Source organism: Amphibalanus amphitrite, unplaced genomic scaffold, assembly GCF_019059575.1.
Source record: "Amphibalanus amphitrite isolate SeventyFive unplaced genomic scaffold, NRLGWU_Aamphi_draft 000028F_arrow, whole genome shotgun sequence".
In the NCBI taxonomy this organism is placed as follows: Eukaryota; Metazoa; Arthropoda; class Thecostraca; order Balanomorpha; family Balanidae; genus Amphibalanus; species Amphibalanus amphitrite.
In genome coordinates, this window is record NW_024881524.1 from 1034706 (window position 1) to 1057397 (window position 22692).

Consider the following 22692-nt stretch of genomic DNA (forward strand, 5'->3'; position numbering starts at 1 on the left):
CCCCACCGTCCCCCAGTCTCTTACGCGTCATAACGCCCCTCACCATTCCCCAGGCGCGTTCGTGCCTCTGACGGAGCACGGTACTCTGCTGGTGGACGGCGTGCTCGCTTCCAACTACGCCTCGTTCTCTCACCGTCTGAGTCACGCGCTGACGGCGCCGCTCCGATTCTGGCCGGCGCTGCTCTCCGAGTGGCTGATGGTCGGCGAGAAGAACGTGCTGGTCGGTGGCCTGAAGGGCCTGGGGAAGCTGCTGATGGAGACGCCCGCCTCCGGAGTCCTTCGTCTTACCTCGCTGTGAGACGGGAGGTCAGCGGGGCCGCCACTGTGAGACGGGAGGTCAGCGCGGCGTCACCCTAAGACGCGAGAGGTCAGCGGGAATATTATTCTTCGAAGGAATGTCGCGTGTGGTGGCATCATAAGAGGGATGTCGGTTGAAACTCTAGTTAGAAGCGAGTCTTCGACACGCCATGGCAGAGAAATTGGGGAAAGATATTGCTAGTAAAACGCTCAGGCCAACAGTCTATTGTATCTACTGACATGGATGCACTTCTTGGTAATTAAGACCGGCTTTACCGAGGCCATATCTTGTAAAGAAGGCTTTACCGAGGTCAGATAGATGATTCAGCCTTGTTTTGTTTGCACCTAACGCTTATTTATTTATGTTTACGCCAGTTGTTTTTCAACTAGATCTCAGGAGTCAGGCAAGGTGGCTGTATACGTTTTAACGTTTTAGTTATTTACATTAACTGTTCGTCCAGTACACATACCGTATTGTTGCATGTTGCGATTGCTGGCTTGTTATTGACCTAGTGGTTTCCACATTTGCATTAGTTAGGTAGGTATTGTTTCAGGATTAAAATGTTGTCGGAGCTTGAACTAGGACGAAGATTGAAATATATGTAGGTACTGAAAATATGTTGTTAAATTGTCATTTTCGGAAAACCTAAAGATTTCTTCTTGTGCCGATAAGTTGTCCTCATTGCCGCAAAAACCCAGCATTACCGCATAACACATCCAAGCTTAGTAGCGAATATTATATTCGTTGTATTCACACGGGTATGGCTCACACAGAAGTCAATATAAAATAACAATATGTGAAGTCTACACAACTGGTAACCCAAGAAAGCAACGGACAAGGAATGCTTTGATTAACGATTCCATCTGACTGAGGATTCCTCGACAAATCCGGGACAATCTAACCACGCCTCCAATCCTCCACTCCCGACATCACTAGATCCTCTACCGCTTCAAGTCACTCTCACGACCTCTCTCGACCTCTCTCGCTGCCAGTTTCGCACACGTTCAGCGAACAGTTTGTACATCCCACACAGAGGAGTCCGCATGTTGAGCCCGACCGATATTTCTCGTCCGATGGTCGCTCTCGGCTTGCTGGCGGAGTCTCGAGCGGACTAGTGCGAGCGCTCGAGCCCGCCGGAAGACACCGGGACGATAGTGCCACCGTCTTCAGAGGTGGCCAGCTAGCCCCACGTTCGCCCTCGCCTCAGAGCGAGCCTCCTACGACGCTGGAGACACAGGATTAGAGTTAGACGAATAACAAAGGAAGCACAAGCGGGGTGAACACAGCGAGGCGAGGGAGGATTCTTACTCGTAGTAAACAACCAATAGTTTAATACACAAATAAGGGAGCAGATTATGCAATCGACAACATTTAGCGCTCAGTTTATTTCGTCTAGGGCAAAAGTCATTGGAAAAGTATGAGGGAAAATATTGTAACATTTGATTTACTGCCAAGTCACGACTTGATCATTGTCAAAGTCACGTCCATAGTCCGTCTCGAATTACCTCGTCCAGGTCATCAGCCAAAGCCCTGTATATACACAACGGGGTACGCTCTGTCTGGCGACCGGTCAGTGAAGTCGTACGGTCGGTCAAGGACGTGGAACTGCTGGTGTCGGGATGGCAGGACGGGAGAGTCGCCGACCCTGTCCGAACGGCCCGAGATCGCTGTCGACCGACCCGGCTGGTGTCGGGAGCCGCCAGGCCTTCCCGGTCCACTTGTCGCTCCCCCATGTGTTCCAGTCTGGGTTCGGGAGGGCAGAAGGTGTCTCCTGGTAACCTCTGAGCGGGGTTTGAGGACGGAGGAGGGGTTCTCTCTGTCCTGTCGCGGCGGGAGCAGACGAGCCGAGTCCAACGGCCATCGCCAGCCGGGCCGGCCCGTGTGTGCTCTGCGAGGGGACAAGCTCCACAGCCACTCGCGACGCTCAGTGTCCGCTAGAGACAGGTCACCATCGTCTTCATCTCTGTCTGAAGCTGTGTCAGCTTTAGAAGCATCATTTGTGTCATCACTGGGAAATTCAGTGGTGGCACCATTGGGTATCACTAGTGTTTCTGAGTTTGCCTGGTTTTGAGATGAAGGCGACGTCGATGGTTTGCGTTTGGATGATGACCTGAACCGATCTCGAGGGAAAGATTTCTGTGCAGTTCCGTCACTTGCAGGCCAGAGCGGACTCCGCGTGGTAGTGCTCTCTGGGGACCTAAAGGTAAACTCTCTCACAGACAGACTGGGAACCGACGATCGGGTGATACCGGATGTTGCCTCGGCAGCCCTTTGTGAGGTGCGCACCGTATCCGTCGCATTTGCTGCCTTTGAAGCAGCTGTAGCTGAAGCCAACTCTCCACCTCCGGAGGTTGCTGTAATAGTCAACAGCTGTCGCCACCTATCGAAGAACTCTTGCGGTTCCTGGGGCTGAGTCGCCGAACCTTTGAAGGCCGGTGCATTGAACTGGGGCTGCTGATGAGGGATAGTTAGCCTTTGTAACTGGGAAGTGATCGTCTCCACAGGGAATGGGATATCCCTGCTAAAGATCTCCTTGGGCATTCGAGGTCCCAGCTGCTCCTTGCCATTTTGTGATATCTTATGCATTCTTAATTTCGGGGATGCAGCACCGGCTGAGATTCGTTGCGAGTTAGAAGTTGCTATGGCTTGTCTTGCAGCAGTTGCAATGTCAGCTTCTCGCAAGTTTGTTGTCGATGAACTTGACGGCCTGGCAGAATTCACGCTTTGTCCAAGTGCTTCATTCGTCATTGCATTATTCTGATTCATCCGTTCTTGATTCAACATCAGAAAGAGACGGCCTCCAAGCGAGATATTGGGATCTGTTTTCTCTTGCCCTGCTTCATTCAGTGTCTCAGGGGCATTTAAAGCAGCATCTTCCTCTTGAACATTGTTGCTCTTTGGAGGTCGTCTTGCAACCTTTTGCCTGAGAAATTCTTTTAGGACGTCTAACTCACCGTTCATGTGAGATATCACAGGTGGCTTCGGTTTATTACCGGCGCTGGGCGCCGAAGGATTCGGAAGCGGCATGGAAAGCCTTTCATCCTCAGGCTCGTTCTTAAGCACCAACTTCACGGCAATCCGCTGACGCAGCTGTTCTTTCCAATCTGCCAACATTTTCTCCTTAGCGGACAGCTCTTTGCGCATACCCAAATTTTTCGGTCGAACCAAATCGATCGATACTTTTGGTGTGGTTGAAGACGGTGACATATTATCCGCCTTGTTCTGGGTGGCTATCTCTTGAAGCGTTCTCAGTCGAAGCTGTTCGGACAAGGACATCACATTACCGCCGACATTGCTGTTCAGACCTTTTACATTCCTGGTCCCATTTCCGGACGAAGATCCTAGTGCCTCCATTCTAATAGCGCCATTTCCTTCAGGGGGCATTGGTTGCTGTACTGAAGCAAATGATCCAGAGGGCATTGTTCTTTGAGCGGGAATAAGTGGTCTAGCATTTGATGATGTTTCCGAAGTTAAAACCTCATCAACTACTCTTCTGAGTTCCTTTCTTCCCTGTACTGAAGCAGCCAATTGTGAAAGCAACAACACTGGGCGAACGTCATTTGCAGCAGACATTATTTGACTCGCAACTGGGAGCTCAAAGCCGGCCCGCTGAGAAGTGGACTTGATTGGTAGCTGAGCTGTTCTTCGGAACGAGGTCGGTAAACCCTCTGTAGGGATCATCCCTAGGACAGAGAGAATCTCTGTGATGTCATCCGTGGTTGATTGGTTGGTCCTTACGTTGGGCTCTGAGGCTCTCACTGGTTTTCCAAGAGCCTGCATTGACTGTAAAGAAATCGCAGATGGCCTGCTCGTCAGCGTAGACGTAGCTCCGCGAGTGGGATTTACAAGTTGCTGAAGACCTTGGGCTGCCCGTATTGGGTTCGCAGAGGAAGAAGTGGTTTTCAACGGTAAAGGTGACTGGCGAGGAGACACTTCTTGTCTGAGAGGTCGTTTCCTAAAGGCAAGGCGACCAACCTCCCTGGTATTAGCTCTGGCAGTCATCGTTCTCTCAGCGACATTTTCAGGAATCCGAGCACGAGAAAAGTTCTGTCCATTAAAAGCGGACAACACTTGGGCCCCGGCTCGGATAGGTTTTCTTAGTGGGGATCTGATTGCTCTTGGCGTGGTGCCTGAGGACGTCCGTCTCTGTGAGACGGCGTCAAAAATTGTCCGCCCTCTGAAAGACAGTCTGGCAGCCGTTCTCCTTCCCGGGCCAGGCCGACTGGCCGAGGAGCCACGGTTGTGGGACTGGAGAGTGATGCGTCTCAGGGCATCCGCTAGAGATGTGCCAACTCTCTGTCGTGTTTGGCCAGGTTCGGGAGATCGGGCTGTTGCCTCTGGTCTCCTCAGGCGCTCGAAAAGTGGCCGCGAGGAACTCGACGATTGCACACCGTCTTCGATTCGCTGGTCACGGGTTTTTGCAGTTCTGCTTTCCGCTCCCTGCTCTTCTTTTAACTCCTTTTCAACCCTGCGCAACAATTCTGACAGAGCCATGGACTCAGCTGGCATGCTTACGTTTGAACGCACCTGAAGTGGTAAGACGGGCAAAGGTGAAGCTGTCGCATTCGCCGCTTTACTCCCCGGTGTTGTGGTAGATACCATCTCACGATTCATGATGTTCAGGATCGCTGACATCACGGCAGGTATTTGTTCCAGTTTTACTACCACGGCAAGAGGAATTGATGACAGTAGTTGGACTATATTTTGGCTTTTCATAGATTCCTCACTATCAATAGGTGTTTCGGCCAGTCCTTTGATATCTGCTAGCGTGAGGGGTGCTTCAACCGGATTTGTTACGGTGAAATTTCGAAGAGCATTGGTTAGAACTTCGAACGACTCCGGAGGGCTGTTTGTAAGGTTTAACTGGCTTATGCTGGAGCTGGCTGAAAACCTTTCTTGATTGGAAGGCTTAGTGCGATTTCGATCAGCTTCGCTTATCATGTCGCTCAGCCTCATGCTGGGACGTCTGTTATCCGATATTAGGTCTGTAAGCACTGCCTGAGGTTTGTTGATCTGAGTTTCTACTTCAGGCTTTTCAACGGTTTCGTTTAGACGTAAAATGTTTTCAGGGATGGAAATCTCATCGGTTGAATTATCTGGGAATTTCGAAATAGCTTGAAGTTGACTGGACAATGCTGAAGTTGTTTTGGACCGGGGTGCTGCAGACGTCGAGTTAGAAACTTTTAATTTTAATAACTCTACTTGATCACTAAAATCGTCGCTGCTTTCGATTTTATTGGATGAACGGAAAGGGCTGCCTTCGTCGGCTGAGTTGCTGTTAATCTTTTCCATCATCATATTTATAAGCGACTCTCGGGTCTTTTGAGTGATGTTCTGAAATTCTGGCAGAATTTCCTGTATTATTTGCACCATGTTCCTGATCTGTGGTGGCAGCGGGGAAGTCGCGTTATCTGGTTGACGGCTTACGTTTGCCTCTGCCTCGGTGATTTTATCGTCAACGTCATCTCCCCCTTCACCAGCGGCAGTCTCAAAATCTGACGTTTTGACGGAGTCATCTGCAGTTTTGCCTATTTTGTCACCCTTGTCGTTATTTTCCAGCTCGGAATCCAGCTTTGCCAGCGCCTCTAGTGCAGTCCTTAACCTCAATCTGGTAGCTAGAGACAACCCATCCAAGGCACCTCCTCCAGGCTGCTTTTCCTCACTGTCATTTTGTGCCACCACAAAGGTACTGACCGGCTGAGAGGCTTCTCCAAAAGCCACTTCTCCGTTCGCCCTCCGACGTGTGGATTCTTCTGGAACATCTATTGTTTCTAGCATGTTCTTCCGACCCAGTTTCCGAACCTCGGCCACTTGCATCGCCTTGATCATCATGTCTGCTGTGAGGTCAGCTGTTCTCGCTGTAACGTCCAGCGGGATTGCTGGAGCCTGTGTGGCCGCCTCTGATGTTTCCTGGTCGCTGATATGCAGACCGTCTGGTAACCGGTCCGCCTCAGCGTCCAACAGCCTGGTCGTCATGAGCATAAGGTCAAGGAACTTGGCCGGAGGCGTCACACCGAATGATGCGGGATCAACATCAGCCGGTTTCCCAAACGGACTGGTCATGTCAGTCTCGATCTCATTGGCTTCGTCAGGGTCGGCGAACAAGAGAGGAAAATCATCTTCGAGGTCATCGGACGAGGACAGGAGGGCAGACGTAAGTGAGAGCTCGGCAGGTGGAAAACTCCTGACTTCGGAGAAGTCGGATGGTGCGGAGAGGCCCAAGGCAGTGGGGAGTGATGGAAGACCGGAGTTAGAGGTCCACGAGTCCGAGTTGGCGTCACGTCGGCCGGCGTCCCACAGGTCAGTACGGGGTCGGTAGGTCGTGACGCGCGAGCTCGCCAGTCCTGCGAAGCAGACATGCAGTTTACGGATGCAGGCAGCTGAGGTGATACGGCAGGTGCAGTTTAACAGCGTGAGCGGGATGCAAAGCACAGATAAAAGTGAAGAATGTAACAAAGTGATGGAAGTTGGTCAGTAGCATGCAGGCTTACATGGGGTTCCTGAAGATTACTCTGTAATTATTTGAGTCAGTTAGGTTCAGTGCGACTGGTTAACGTCAATCATGGTCAATCAAGCGCGGTTGGTAGCCACAGTTCACAGCGTAAAGGTGACGTTAGCAGCACAACATACATACATACACGCATTTAACCGGGGTCATAGGTAAGTCTAATGAGTAGACTTATGCTATAGCTTACAGATAAAATTAAGCTAATGAGAAATAAGTACTATGTAAGGCATTGAAAGTCATGCTTTAGCATCAGTGCAACTTTTACGGTTAAGAAGAAAACGAACAATATAGTTAAATGTTTTAAGAATATGTGCAAATACTACTAATGTATTTTATATTCAGGCTAAGAGGACTACGGGTTGTTCAAGCACTACTACGCCGTTATCTGCAAAAGTCTTGTTTGTTGAAGAGACATGCCGACGATTCTACAAAGTGTTGAAGACCGCTAGATCACCACTGCTAGTCGTCAGAATGCGATGGCAGGAGCTGCTGTCGCCGGTCGAATGCGTTATGGTCTGCTCAACCGGTTGTTCAGTCGCGTGAGTAAGTCGAAGCGAAAGCGTTGTCGGCCGGCGCATGTTAATCAGGAGCGACCTGAAATACCTGCTGTAGAATGGCGCGAACGTCGAAGTCGGGCGCTGGGGCATCTGTCGGCGGCGGCAGGTACTCGGAAGGCTGCGGCTGGACCTCTTGCTGCTCCTGCGTCTCCCCTGCGACTGGGGCTGCCTCGGACGTGGTTTCCTCTTCTCCGAGCAGAGGCACCTGTTCAGTCACCACCGGGTCCTCCACTACCTCCACCAGCGCCTCCTCGGTGGTCCCGTCCACGAACGAGCCGACCGCGGAGGCCGCCGAGCCGACCGCCGGAGCGTCCGCCACCTCGGAGGTAGTCTCTGACACACCGGAGTCGGTCACCTGGATGGCGACCTCTGCCGACTCCACAGAAGACGTGCTGACCGCAGCTGCTTCCTCAGCAGGCGAGGTGCTCTCTGAAAGACGGTCAGCGGACGACCCGTAGGCTGCAAGCGCTGGCAGCGCCTCCGTCAACGGCGCTACGCTGCTGTCGAAGTCGTCGACCTCATCTGTCGACGAGCTACCCCCTGTGACATCCAGGCCGGTTTCGGAGCTGGAGCTGAAATCTGAAACGGATGTTGAGGTTGAGCTGGAGTCGGTGGCTGATCCACCGACCAGGACCCCGGGAGCCGTGTTGTCATCCACGAAGGTGCCGTCGACGTCTCCGCCTGTTGAGAACGCCTCGTAGTCAGAGGCAGTGATGTCATTGCTGGATGAAATGTCCTCACTACCCGGTGAGCTGATCTCACCGTCTGTAGTAACGCCCGCGTCTGTGACCTCTCCGGCGAATGAGGTGATCTCATTCTCCGAAGAAATAGTCTCACCACCGCCCGCATTGGCATCGAAGTCTCCTGTGCTGGATTCTTCGAATCCAGGTGATATGATCTCACCAGTCACTCCGGAGCTGTCGCCTTCGAAAGTTTGCTGGACGTTTCCAAAACTGTCTTGGATGACGCTGAAATGGAGGACCACATTGTAAGGACATTGAAGGGCAATGCAACCTTGTGAACAGGCACATTCAAGTGAATGATGCAGCGTGAGTGCACAACGTGTTCCATCAACATTTTGTAGTGGTGTTCCCAAAACATGTAGCATCAGTAGGTATGTGCCCGGTGCTGACATATCACTGTCAGAGTCATTATTCATGTCACACATCAGCCGCCGGTAACCTGTGGAAGGCAGTGTAAATCATGCAGTGGGAGCAACCCATCCACAACGTGCTTAGTGAGTGCATCCCGTCACGTCCGCCCGGTCACAACACCTCCAAGAAGCACAATCCCCGGTCAGTCACACCCGCAGTGCGTCACACTGAGGAGCGTCGGTCAGTCCACCTGTCGGGATGACGCGTCACGGCGCGTCACGGCACGTCACGGCTGGTCCGGAGGCAGGTGACGGAACCACCGCACCCGGTGTCGTGTGCGCTCCGACGGTCTCTCGGTGCTGACCGTCTGCCGCGACCGCCAGGGTAGCCTCAGGCGGGATCGGTGTCGACTGGATGGTGAAGAGGACGAGGAGGGTTCAGGAGAAGGGGTAGGGGTGGATGAAGAGACGATGGCTGTTGTAGACGCCGTTGTAGACGTCTCGAGAGATTCTATGCTATTTTGGTCTGCTGAAGACTTCGTCGATGCACTGGAATTTCGTAATGAGGTGGGAGCTTCTTCAACGTCTTTTAATGCCTCGGCTTTAAGTGTTTCGACAGTTTCTTCCAAAGAGTCGGAGGTTTCCAAGGCGTCTGACGGCTTCTTCTCTTTTTGGTACCTAGGGAATACCAAAGACGACAACCGTCTTGTGGGACGGTCACGGTCAGGTGCTGTGGAATAAGTCTTTGGGGACTTCGTGATAAGCCTTCTGCTAGGAAACCGTGGTCTGAACCTTCGTTTAACAGAAGCAAACACTGTGTTAGACTCTGGTCGTTTCTCCAACAGATTGTTTTCTTCGTTTGGTTGAGAAATTACATTTGCATCGTTGTCTGCGTTTTCTTTTTTGTCTTCCGTCAAGTCTTCTTCGCCGTTCTGTTCTATTTCAGGAGCAGCTGTAGACTTTGGACGGACAAATCTTCTACTTGCGGCACTGCTTCGCGTTCTTGTATTGCTTAGACTGTTTGATACCTCTGTACTTGCTTTAGGGTCTGAATGCACAGGTATTTCTGTAGTTCTAGATCTATACCTGAAACGAGACTTTCTCCGTTTGTACGGAGAGATGATTCGGCTTGAGTTGTTACTTGGGTCTTTTTGTTTTGTAACAGTCCTATTCAACGTGCTTGCTGCCTTTGCTCTTACTGGAACAGATTTTGCTTTGTCTCCTCTCGTTGGTATCCTTCTGTGGTGTCTATTCTGTCGCGAGGGAGGAACATCATCCGAAACATTTGTTTTCTCAACAGCTGTTGCATTTTCTATCTTTGACGCCAAGGAAGCAATGACGCGCTGCTGAGACCTAAAGCGAGTTCGGCGTCTTGCATACGGGTTTTGTCTCGTGGCATTAATATCATCGCTTCGGGTCTGGTTTTCGCTACCAACTAGCACTTCTACCCTTTTCGTCTCTGCCTCATCCAATTCTTTCGAAGATGCCGCTTTTTCTTCGTCTGAAGTTCGCAATCTATTTCGTCGCCGCTGATATCGACCCCTTATTCTTGACCTAATGTCGTCGACTTTTCGTTTCCCCTTCTTCTCCTCGGTCACAACCCTGTTATCTGCGGCACTGTCTTCGGTTAGCGGCGCGGAGGTAGTGCTCGCTCTGGTCCTCCGGGGAAGTCCGGGAGGCCTGCGCCGCGTGAACACCGATCTCGGCGTCACCGTCTTCAGAGTCTGCTGCTGATGTGCCCAAGGTCTCACGTTGACTACGGGACGCTGACCCGTGGAGGACCCACCATTGGCTAATCGGAGGACTCCGAGCACTGAATTGGCCGTGGTGCCTGGAATGGGACTCACGGTGGTCTCAGCGGGGAAGTAGGTGCTGTTGATGGTGGTGTGTGGTGATACTACTCGTGATGAACTATCAGAAGGGTAGACGTATTTCGATGCCGGAAGAGATGACGAGGTGACCTCGTTTGCATTCTCGACCTCATTTGTTTGTGGCGCAGGTGTTGTCAAAACACCATACCATCCCGGTTGACGCTTCTTGAAACTGAATCCAGTAGACGGCGTCTTAGATGAAGAAGCTGCTTCTGTTGGGGGCAGTCTAGAGCCAGTGTCCTCAACGATGTTCTCCTGAGCCTTAGTGTTGTCACGAGTCGAAGATATCGTGGGTGTAGTCTGCATTACCCCAGCAGCGTCGTCTTCTGGAGCCAGGTACGGCAGGACCAGGGATGGCGTCACGATCTGCACAGCCGGGCGATTGGTGCCAACAACAGGAGCTGACGTAGTGATAGTTTCTGCGCTAAGTGCTGTTGTTGAATAGGTGCCAATGGTGGGGGGAGTGGCAGACGGTTCTGAGTCTCCAACCACTTCTGGGTTTTCGCTGTCTTTAGCTGAAATGACGTCTGCAGTGGAGACAAACACAGATAAAGTCGGTGACGCTACATCTGCTTCCTGTGTTGATGCCGGAAGAGGAGGAAGATACTCGAATGGAGATGTTGTGGTTGTCTGTGTATCGGACATCAAAGATGAGGAGATGGTAGAAGGAGATCCTTCTGCAGCACTGCTAGCGCCAGTGGTAGATATATGTCCCTGCAGGGCCTCGGTGGTTGAAGATAGATACGACGGCGCGACAGTAGCCTCCGGACGGAAATACGTTGGGGAATCTACATCAGATTCAGATTCTGGGGAGCTGGACTCAGGTGCCGGGGCACTCGCAGCAAATATGTTGAGAAGTGGTTCTTCCGTAACGGAGTTTGAAAGCGGATCCACGGACGAGGGCACAGGAAGGTAGCTGGTTACAGGGAGGTTGGTAGTGACTTTGAATTTGTCAGTGGAACTTGCTGAGTGTAATCCGGTCGGCGATTCTTCCGGACTGCTGGTTGTTAGCTGGGTAGTGTCTGCTGGCTCATCTAGGGCAGGAACTGGAGTAGTAGTCACGTCACTATCGCCAAGTCCAACGTCTACTGTAACATCTTTCTCCAGATCAGGGGCTGTGAACGGCGTTGTAGCTGGGTCTGGGGGCAGATAGTTGAAGGCAATATTCGGAGTGCTTATCTCAGCCGTGGTGGTACCAAAGCTTTGCCTCAAAATGCTGCTCAATTTTACCTTATTCTTTCTGACGCTTTCTTTCGCTGCAGTCTTGTTTGTCTGAAAGCTGTTGCCAATACTTTCAGCAGGGTCATCTGTCATTTGTGATTTATCGTTCAGGCTGACTTGTAGCTTTTCCGTTTGAACATTTTTATTGTACCTTGTTGGCTCTTTCGAGACTCTGGTGCTTTCCTGTGTGGGAGCCGCTAGAGGTGGTGGCTCAAGATATTCGTACACTCCCATTTCCTCCCTGAACCGTACATCTTTGTCTGAACTCGATATCGGGGGATCGGCTACATTTGATTCTGGATTCGCTGGAGAAGCACTTGACGTTAATGGTTTTGATTGTCCTTCCACATTAGCCTCGATCTCTGAATTTGATGGGCCTTCATCGTCTTCTAGTGGTGGAAGGTAGTCCCTGCTGGCATCCGCACTTGCGATTGTTGTTGACTCAAGTCTGACATCAATCTCAGGTGTTTTTGTGGAGATGATCGGCAGAGTTTCTGGTTGAGCGGGGTCCTCCAGATCCGATTGACCTTCTGTCGGCTCGATAAAATTCGTCGCTTCATTTAGGATTTCTTCAGGATCGGGTGGGAGGTATCCCAGGGGTAGCTGGAAGTCTGCGACATGGTTTGAGCTCTGCGACATCGCTATTTCCTTGGATTGCTCACCTTTGACGGCCTGTCCTAACGTCGGCTTGGCGTTATTCTGCTCGTTACCGGCTCCAGTTCCTGGCCACACAAACTTCCCTGGTCTGCCGATCGAATTTCGCGTCAAGCTGCTAGGCCTTCGGGCATCCAAGGGTTTAATTGTAGGTCCTTTAGACTTATGCTTGCGAGTTACGCTATTTACATGGCTCTCCGAGCTGCCTTCTTGACTAGTTTCTGTAACGAGCCTTGAACTATGTCCTCCATCCGGTCTCATTCGCACGTTTTCTGATACACCCTTTGGCCTTCTGGCTCTCAGTTTTTCTCTCCTGTTCGCAACAGTTTTCCTCCTTCCAAATGGTCCAGCCAGCTCATCAGCAAGCTTCTCCTTGTCCCCAGCAGGCTCTTCTGCTCTCTGAAGCCGCCCTGGTCGTCTGACCCGTACTCGGAACTTCTCCAGGGGCACGGGCGGGCTGAGGTGCAGTCGTACCGTCTCTGTCGGCCTGACGGCGGACCCGTCAGCCGCCGTGAGCCGGACGCTGGCTCGCAGCACGGTGCGCCACCTACTGACTCCGGTAGCGCCGCCTGACGAGGGTGTCCCGACCTCCGCGGAGGCGGCGGCTCGCAGAGAAGCCATCGCCGAGCTGTGCCGAGAGGTCAGAGCCGCCGCCAGCCGGCTCGAGACGTGCGGCAGGATGGTGGAGCGCACCCGGGTGGTGAAACGCAGCACAGAGCTGCGGCTGAGGTCTGCCGATGGCGACTTGGTACGCTTCAGGATGTCTCCGACGTCCAGGGACACGGTGATGGTGCTGCGCCCTGGGGAGTGTGACGGTGACCTCGGCGAGTCGGCGAGTCGCGGCGGTAGCGCGGAGGAGGGAGAGGGCGGGCGGGGCAGGGGCGGGGTGCGGAGGGAGCTGGAGAGGGAAGGGACGGGAGCTGAGGCCACCTTGGCACCGAGCTTCGGCCAGTTGAGTTCGAAGTCGTAGATCTCAACGCTGGCGGGAGCATACCGTCACGTCAGTCAGTATTATAGGCGCGTCGGCAGTTAGCAGTCACTCTCGGTACGTAACAGTTAGTAGGCAAGCACCACTAGGCTAAGACAGCACACGGAGATCAAGCATCACATTTGTATCGACATTTCAACTCTACAATATGGCAACTACATGGACGGACAGAAATGCAAAAGCCACTCCGAACTAGCACTTAAGGAGAAATAATGTTAACATTTTCATGCGCTAGCAGAAGGGGTCTAACAAAATTAGCAAAGATTACATGATACGGTACAAGAGAGGCGAGAGTTATTTGTTACGCATTGAAAAAAAACGGACGTCACAAAGCCCTAAGCATACGAAAGGTCATGCCGCAAAGGTCACATTTGCACTACAGATATAGGCGGTTAGTAAACTAAGCATGCTCTTCAGCCTCAACTACCAACTGACAGTCACAGAGAGCAGGGTATGAGCAGGTCGAACGGATCGCCCACCTGGTCTGCTGCTGTCCCTCCTGGAACTGGCTGGCCGGCGCCGAGTAGTCGTACGGCTCCTCCTGCTGACCCTGGTCACTGACCGAGGTCAGCAGCTGACCCTGGTCGCTGACCGAGGTCAGCAGCTGACCCTGGGCCCGCACGTCCAGACCCGAAGAGCCATCGGAGGAGGTGAAAGTCTGGTCGCTGACAAATCCGCCGTCGCTGATAACCGTCTGCTGGAAAAGAATGGAACAGGTGGCAAGAAATGCTTAGGTGGGTAGCTAGAAACTATTTTTATCGTTTTAATGTCGTAGTAAATGAGGTCACAAGACCAGGAAGGTGTAGCCCCATAGGAAGATCTACAAAGTGCACTGAAAAAGACTAAAGTTAACTAATGTGCCTAAAATGTTTCATTGCTTATGACGAAATAAACTGCAATTATATCCCCAACGATGGCACCTCAGGATGTCTAAAGAACAACTGTTCCTTACAACATAACTCAAACAGCCAACAATACGATCGCATCTGGTTGAGACTTACATCCAACGTCACTTTTTATCATCCGTATGCAGAGAGGTGATAACGAGAACGAGAGCCGCTCGGGAAACTTCCAGACTATTACAGGATTTTCACATTTTCCACAAGTCGTTCGCAGTTACCTCCATGATACGAAAGAAACGAGGCTTAGCACCGCACCAGTTCCCGCAATCCGAGCCAACCATTTATCTGCATGACTTACTAAAGCACGTTTCACACCGTTTCTGTATTTCCGCTCGCTACTAGGCTCTGGCGGCCGTGAAAACCCGACCGCCCGCGACACGGCATTAAACTGAGCGTGATGGCATGTCACTCCAGTCGGTAATTTTACAGGGAATCTCTCCTCGACACCTGTTAATCTAGCAAGAGAATGTGCCTGCTGTTTTCTTGGGCGAGGCACCCGGGTGAACCGCTTACACTGAGTATACGATGAGTAGGTACTGCCCGGTAACAGACTGGGCTGTGAATTACGTAATTGTGATCGACAAGCTCTCATCGTGGGGTGACGTGCGCCTGGTGCCCGAAACTCCTCGAAGCGCCTTGGGAAACCTGAGGTGAGCTGTGTCTCAATAGGAATTGACACCGAGGGACGGTTGATTATGTTCCAAGCTGGGATTAGTACAGCTCAAAAGAAAGAGATTATGTATGAGATGAGAGAGATTATATGAGAGATTATAAATGAGTGATAGTGTCTCGGGTAGCGTCGACTACATTAAACATTAATTAATACATTCTTAGCAGCCCTAACCTCCATTCTCTGAGGTTCCTCAGGTAAACCAAAAGACTTGAAACGTCTCCGATGATTGGCATAGCTGCGGCGAACGCCTCTTTGCTTATCGCATGACGATTTCGCCGCTAGCCTAAGGCGTTTCGGCGCAGCCGGGGACAGTCTGCCACGACCACGGTGGACTGTTACTGTTGAGGGTGGATTGTTACCGGTGGGAAACCGTGGTCACTACCGCGAGACTGCTGAAATCTACCGCACATGTTTAATTAGCCACTGGTGCATGGAAGAATGTCACGCTCTATGGATCTCTGAATCCCAGCATGCCAGCGACGGAAAGCAGAAGTACGCTACTTAATGAGCCGGTAGTCATTCAACTGCAAATAAGCCGAGGTGAGAGTTTGCAACTGCAAGGCTGATCTGAGAGTCTGCTGCAGAGACAAGGATACAAATTCATAAAGTATTTTATTTTTAATTATTGGTTCCAAGAAACGAGTCATACCTATTTTGACGATTACCTAGCTAAAATGCAATGAGATTAGGGAGGGTACAGTGTAGGTACCTATATCAGCCGTTACGAAAATTAAACCGAATGCCGGTCGTCCTGTATAATTTTAGGTAGGTAAGCATTGCGACATTGCTGAAGAAACGACGCTAGCCTGGTGACGTGACAATGACGTATCCTTATTAATGGTAACAGTGATAAGGAAGCGACACGCCGTTCTCTATGACGCCAAGCTGTCTCTTGTCATTAAAGTTCCCATCAGCTCCCAAGTTACTCTTCCCCGCTCCAATGCACGTCTGGGAAAACCAGTCAAGTCTAACGTCCGAACGAAAACGAAACTGGTGAACAGCTGTAGAAAGGAGAAGTGTTCATTAAAAAGTCATTTGTTTCAATGTGTGTTTCGATTCTACAGTTTAACGCTGATTTAATTGTGTTACGTAATCAATGTAGGTATAAGCCAGGACGGCTGGGCCTTGATGAGTTGCTCTTGGTTTTCTGGCAAAAGATGGCACTCGGTAGAAATTGTACTGTACTTGCATGTATGTGAGGCATGCATGAATACGGATAGGTACCCGTAAAGGCTTACGTGGGAATATCTCGCTGATAAATCAAAGGAAGACTCACCTGGGATGCGTCTTGGGAACCGCCCACGCTGGTTTGGGTGAAACCGCCATTATCAGTGGCTCTGGCGAAAAATAAAATCAACATTAAACAGTAAACACGCTATATTATACAAAGATGACTATGATAAATGCATCTCACGGGCTTAATTAATACAATATGTCTAGTTCTACCTATAGGTATTTTGTCATTTATATGCATTTGATGAGTGACAGATTTGTGTGCAATTTACTACATGCATGAAATAACTGTCGAGGGAGGGTTGGAATATTTCATAAACACGAAACAACCCAAAAGTATCAAAAACAGAGCAAATAAAGTAGACCGGAGTACTAAATTTGCATATTAAATGAGGCAAGTAAATTATGGTAATGTTAACATTAATAACATAAGTACTAAACAATTTTATTTTGTCACGGTTAACGTTACAAAAGCTCTTTAAATACGAGACAAGAAACGTTTAAAAATTCATGCAACAAAAACTGCATTACTCACTGCGACTGGAAGCCATCAGACGCCGAGAAGCCGTTGTCGCTCTGACCGGTGACGACATCTCCAAAGCCGGTCTGCAGAGCGCCGTCCTGCTGGTCGGTGGAAGATCCATCCAGGGACACCTGACTCTGCTGTGAGCCGCCGTCTCCCTGGATAAAACCACCGGCGAACGATCCCTGCACCTGAGTCTGACCGTCACTAATGACGCTCCCACCAAACACGTTGCCGCCGACAGCGCTCTGGCTGCCGCCGATGACGTTGGCGTCGAAGGAGCCCTCCTGGCTATTCACGAACGTCGTCTGCTGTCCGTCGGAGTTCGAGGTGGTGTCGATGAGAACGCCGTTGCTCTGCTGCTGTATCTGGCTCTGCTGCTGCTCAGCCTGGTCGTCGTAGGAGGTCTGCAGCTGGGAGCCCGAGACGGGCTGTCCGAACAGGGCCTGCTCCACCTCCTGCTGCTGAGAGCCGTCACCGAACGCCGACTGCTGCTGTTCCTGGACGAACTGCTGCACAGCTTCGGCTCCACTCTCCACCGACTGCTCCTGCTGCATCTGCGAGCCGGTGCGGATGTCGGTGAACGCTCCCTGCTGCTGGCTCTGCACAAACTGCTGCACGTCCAGGGCTCCAGCCTCTGGTGACGTGTCCTGCTGGTACTGCTGCTGATCCTGTTGGAGCTCAGAACCGGTAAACGCGTCACCGAAGGCTGCCTGCTGCTGAGCGTCCACAAACTGTTGGACGTCCTGCGCTCCGCTGTCGACAGTCGCCTGACCTTCGCCCTGTGCCTGGATCAGACGTGTGCCAGTGATGATGTCGTCCTGCTGGGGCCTCTGCACGTCCTGCTGCAGCTGATTGGCCGTCAGCACCTCCCCTAGCTGCTGCTGCTGCTGCTGCTGCTGCTGCTGCTGCTGCTGTAGCTGTACCTGGCCCTGCTGTGCCGTCTGCTGGACGTTCAGGGCACTCCCGCCGCGGATGTCAATGTCCAAGATCTGACTGTTGCCCTGACTGGTCTGGCCGAGGGGAGAGTCAATCTGGTTTCCAGTCGGAGGCAGGTAGTCCTGGACAACACTGCCATCGCCGCCAGGGTTGGCGATGAAGCCCTGGTCCAGCACCTGGCTGGAGCTGCCGCTGAAGCTTCCCCCTGCAGACAGACCTCCCTGCACTTGGTTCTGCGCCACGAAACCGCCGCTAGCGCCACTCGAGATGTCTCCGAACGAGTTCTGCTCGCCAGTGACAACGCTGTTTCCCGTCGGGGGACCGTATCCCTGATAGCTTTCCGTCGAAACAGCGCTCTGAGCCTGGGTATTTTGTCCCTGTCCGAAAGTGGCCCCTTGGACGTTCTGCTGAGCCTGGAACAGCGGCTGGGTGACCGGAGCGGGGCCCGTCAGGACGCTGGACTCTGAGAGAGGACCGAAGCCGTTGACGGTCTGTGTCGCGGAGGCGGTGGAGCTCTGCAGATTCCCGCCAGAGGACTGTCCCCCGAGCAGGCTGTCTCCGGCCGGAGGTCCGTACCCCTGCCGTGGCGGCTGGGAGGAGGACGGTGACCGGGCGGAGCTGCCGATGACGGACACCCCTGCCGGCAGGGGTCCGGTGAGGATGTCGTTGGAGACGGGAGGTCCGTACTCCTGACCCGGCTGACGCCCCGAGGAAGACGCTCCATTGCCAACACTCTGTGCCGTGGAGCCGACAAACTGGTTTGAAAAGCCGCCCGGCTGCACAGAAGACGCCTGCTGACCAAAGCCTTGCTGAGCAGAGAAGCTGTTTGCCTGGAATTGGCTGACAATGTCTTGCTGCTGCGGCGCACCATAATCCTGGTTCACCTGCTGGCCAAAGCTCTGCTGGGAGCCAAAGCTTTGCTGTTGCGGTGCAACGTAGTTGGTATTCGCTTGCTGGTTGAAACCTTGCTGAGAGCCCAGACTGCTGACTTGATTCTGATTGACAATATCCTGCTGTTGCGGGGCACCATAGTCTTGGTTGATTGGCTGACTGAAGCTGGATTGAGAGCCAAAGCTCTGTTGGGAGCTAAATGTTTGCTGCTGAGGAACCGCGTACTGCTGATTCACCTGTTGACCAAAGCTCGACTGTTGGGCAGCAAAATTGTTTGTTTGCGGCTGACTGATCACATCTCCCTGCTGCGGAGCACCGTAATCGCTATTAATTTGCTGACCGAACGTCTGTTGGGCGCCAAAGCTTTGCTGCGAAGTGAAGCTGTTGGCCTGTGACTGGCTGATGATGTCCTGCTGCTGAGGAGCTCCGTAATCCTGGTTCGCCTGCTGAACGAAGCCAGAGCTGGAGAGCTGCGGCAGTGGCTGTGGCTGCAGACTGATCGGCTGGCTGACAATGTTCTGAACTTGCGGGGAGCTGTAGCTCTGTTGAGGCTGGGCTGGTTGAGGGGAGCTGTAGCTCTGCTGAGGCTGGGCTGGCTGAGGGGAGCTGTAGCTTTGCTGAGGCTGGGAAGGCTGGGGTGAGCTGTAGCTCTGCTGAGGTTGGGACGGTTGTGGGGAGCTGTAGCTTTGCTGAGGCTGAGACAGTTGAGGGGAGCTGTAGCTCTGCTGAGGCTGGGAGGTTTGAGGAGAGCTGTAGCTCTGCTGAGGTTGGGAGGTTTGAGGGGAGCTGTAGGTCTGCTGAGGCTGGGCTGGCTGAGGGGAGCTGTAGCTCTGCTGAGGCTGGGAAGGTTGCGGGGAGCTGTAGCTCTGCTGAGGTTGGGACGGTTGCGGGGAGCTGTAGCTTTGCTGAGGCTGGGAGGTTTGAGGGGAGCTGTAGCTCTGCTGAGGCTGGGAAGGTTGCGGGGAGCTGTAGCTCTGCTGAGGCTGGGACGGAGGGCCGTAGTCTTTTTGAGGAGTGGCTTGCTGAGGAGCTCCATAGTCTTGCTGGGGCTGTGCTGGCGCTCCGTAGTTCTGCTGAGGTTGTGCTGGAGCTCCGTAGTTTTGCTGAGGCTGTGCTGGCGCTCCGTAACTTTGCTGAGGTTGTGCTGGAGCTCCGTAGTTTTGCTGAGGCTGTGCTGGCGCTCCGTAGCTTTGCTGAGACTGCTCAGGAGCTCCGTAACTCTGCTGAGGCTGTGCTGGCGCGCCGTAACTTTGTTCGGGCTGCGCTGGCGCTCCGTAGTTTTGTTCGGGTTGTGCTGGCGCTCCGTAGCTTTGTTCGGGCTGCGCTGGCGCTCCGTAACTTTGTTCGGGCTGCGCTGGCGCTCCGTAGCTTTGTTCGGGTTGTGCTGGCGCTCCGTAGCTTTGTTCAGGTTGTGCTGGCGCTCCGTAGCTTTGCTCAGGTTGTGCTGGCGCTCCATAACCTTGCTCTGGTTGCGCTGGTGCTCCATAACTTTGTTCAGGTTGTGTTGGTGCTCCGTAGCTCTGCTGGGGCTGCGCCGGTGCTCCGTAGCTCTGCTTTGGCTGCCTGTTGCCGCCACTCGGTCCCGGAATCGGCACCCACTTAAATTCACTGCAAGCCTTACAGGAAGCAGATACGTCGATGTTTCCTCCCGATCCCCCGCCGTAGCCTCCACCATTGCTTCCACTTCCTCCACTGTGTCCTCCGCCTCCGCCTCCGCTATATCCACCGCCTCCTCCACTTCCTCCACTGTGTCCACCGCCTCCGCCTCCACTATATCCACCGCCTCCTCCACTTCCTCCACTGTGTCCACCGCCTCCACCTCCGCCATATCCGCCGCTTCCACTGCTGTGTCCTCCGCCTCCGCCTCCACTATATCCACCGCCTCCGCTGTGTCCACCGCCTCCACCTCCGTGTCCACTGCTGTGTCCACCGCCTCCACCTCCGCTGTGTCCACCGCCTCCTCCACTGTGTCCACCGCCTCCACCTCCGCTATATCCACCACCTCCGCTGTGTCCACCGCCTCCACCTCCGTGTCCACCGCCTCCACCTCCGTGACCGCCAGACGGAGCACCATAACTTGTGGAAGGTGGAGGACCATAGCTAGTGGAAGGTGGGGGACCATAGCTAGTGGAAGGCGGAGGACCGTAACTGGTTGACGGAGGTGGTCCGTAGCTCGTAGACGGAGGGCCGTAACTGGTTGAGGGCGGACCATAGCTGGTCGAGGGTCGTCCATGACCCCGCCCCCTGCCGCGTCCGCGTCCCTTGCCACCGTGACCTTTGCCCCTGCCTCGGCCTCTGCCGCCATGTCCGTGGCCACGCCCTCGGCCGGAGCGCTTTTTGCCGAAGAGCCCGAAGAGGCCTCGCCTCTCTCGGTGGTGTTCCTCCGCTGCTGTGGCCACGCACGCGGCCACGACAGCCAGGAGGAGCATCTGCGGAGGAAGGAGACAACCGTCAGTCTTAGACAGAGTGGCGCGAGATAAATCCGGGGCAAAATGAGTTCGATGATAGGTACAAGAAAGGTCTCAAGTCTGTGTAGGCAAGAAGTATATAAATGATTTGGTTTTGTAAAATTTGGTTCATCTTTGGGCATGTATGTTCTAATAGATAGCGTTGTCGACAAATTTATTATGTTAAGTCATATGTAGGTATTGTGCTTCGGTGTGGACACACAAACGGTTAAAAAAAGTTCCTCGTCATAATGTCTCATCATGATCTCTCATGAGTTAGGCGCAGGGCTTGCTCAACTGAAGTTCAGATGTTTGGGCACAGGATATGTGGTCGAAGATACTGTCTCGGCGCCACCTCTGTGAAATACCATCCTCGCGGTGCCATCACCCCATGAATTATGCATATTCCACCAGAGTTACGGACAAACACTAGTCCCGGTTGGGCAACAATCATCATTTGTCTCCGTTATGAAGTCTGACCTGTGTCGTCATAAGGTCTCCGTTCAGTGTGAGGCTGAGCATGCTGAAACGACGAGTGACGCCTGATTGGACGCCGTGTGTAGACGGTCCTTTCAATGCTCTTACGTGACAAACTTTCTGGCGTGTGAATAAGGTGTGTTTGACAAATTTATTGAGATCTCCCGGGTACTAAACATATAAAACGATTTTAATCGCATTTGTTCGATCGTTTTTGTAAGTTCTGGGACCCGAGTCATAAGTAATGGTAATGGATACCTATAGGTAAGGCGGAACGTACATATACATTATGCACCTATCCATTATGTTAAGATCAAAGCAAAACGAAAAGAAATACAATAGGTATTTGTTAGGTGTTCATCGACATAAATGAATATGTCACGGTTATTTATAAGAAATACGCCTAATAACACGTATGCGGCCTATTAACAACTACCCCAATGTGATAAACACGACATAAATGCCCTCATAAGCGACCGCCAGTTAACACCAGATTACCAAACTAACCGCGGCTACCAATTACCAGTTAAACTTGACCTCGCCAATGTTTACATGTCATCCATCCTCAGTCCAGTGACCGCGCTGTGACCCAGAACTCCTGGCCATCAGTGCTGCCCCTCCACGGCCTTTGTGGGTTCACCGTCACCATTCCCATCCGGTGTGTAACCACGCAGTACGGTAGAGCGCCTACGATCCTTGTGTCTACCACTGTGTCACCCGCGTCACACCTCCCTACCCAGTGGTCATGTCACGTGACGGAAGGAACCGACTCCCACACTGTCGCCGCCTGACCACGTGACCGGCCGAGCCGGCTCGATGACGCGATGACGTCGTTTGTTTGTGGTGCTGTTCTGCGGTCAGCAGGGCGCTGAGCCGAACGGACGCGCGGCGCCGGGTCGTGACGGATCGCCTTGATTGGAGATGATGAGGACCACCAAATGGACGAGGATGCGTCACTGATGACGTGACGATGACGGGACGGCCTCTCAACCGTCAGAAGTGGCGCTAATGCTGGAGGAAAGACGATCATGCTCGGTTCGTGAAGGACTTTCAGATTCAGTTCGTTTGTGGTTAGAAAGGATCTCACTCTGGGATAAATCGAGAATAGGACAGAAATTGGACGGATTAAGTCGAAAAGAGAAACTAATATACAAGTCGTTCAGTCAGGGGAAAAAATGAAATAAACTTGGCCACAAAGCATAACACTTTCAGCTACTCCGTTTATTAGGGTTACCTACCTTCTTTCGCCTGTAAATAAAAGGCAAACATAGCGGGATAGTCCTGCAGTGACTCGCCCGTCTCCTGGCCTGCAGATTTCTCCCGTCTGGCACGTAGCGCCAATAACGGGGGGCGGGATATCGTCCGCTGTCCACCAAGACGATCACAGAGAGCCAATGATGGACACTAATGGTCGAGG

General features: G+C 52.6%; 1 protein-coding gene across 1 annotated transcript in view; it reads right to left on the bottom strand.

Moving 5' to 3' along the window:
- Nucleotides 1-1031: 1031 nt before the first annotated feature.
- Nucleotides 1032-22692, bottom strand: part of LOC122364977 (hornerin-like) — a 34559-nt gene continuing 12898 nt past the window's right edge. Inside the window, exons 2-6 of the mRNA XM_043335818.1 lie at nucleotides 16534-20780; nucleotides 16042-16102; nucleotides 13670-13887; nucleotides 7410-8331; nucleotides 1032-1523 (exon numbers count right to left, since the gene is read on the bottom strand). Coding sequence (XP_043191753.1) covers nucleotides 1479-1523; nucleotides 7410-8331; nucleotides 13670-13887; nucleotides 16042-16102; nucleotides 16534-20780 — 5493 coding nt within the window. The 3' untranslated portion in view covers nucleotides 1032-1478. The remainder of the gene's footprint in view (nucleotides 1524-7409; nucleotides 8332-13669; nucleotides 13888-16041; nucleotides 16103-16533; nucleotides 20781-22692) is intronic.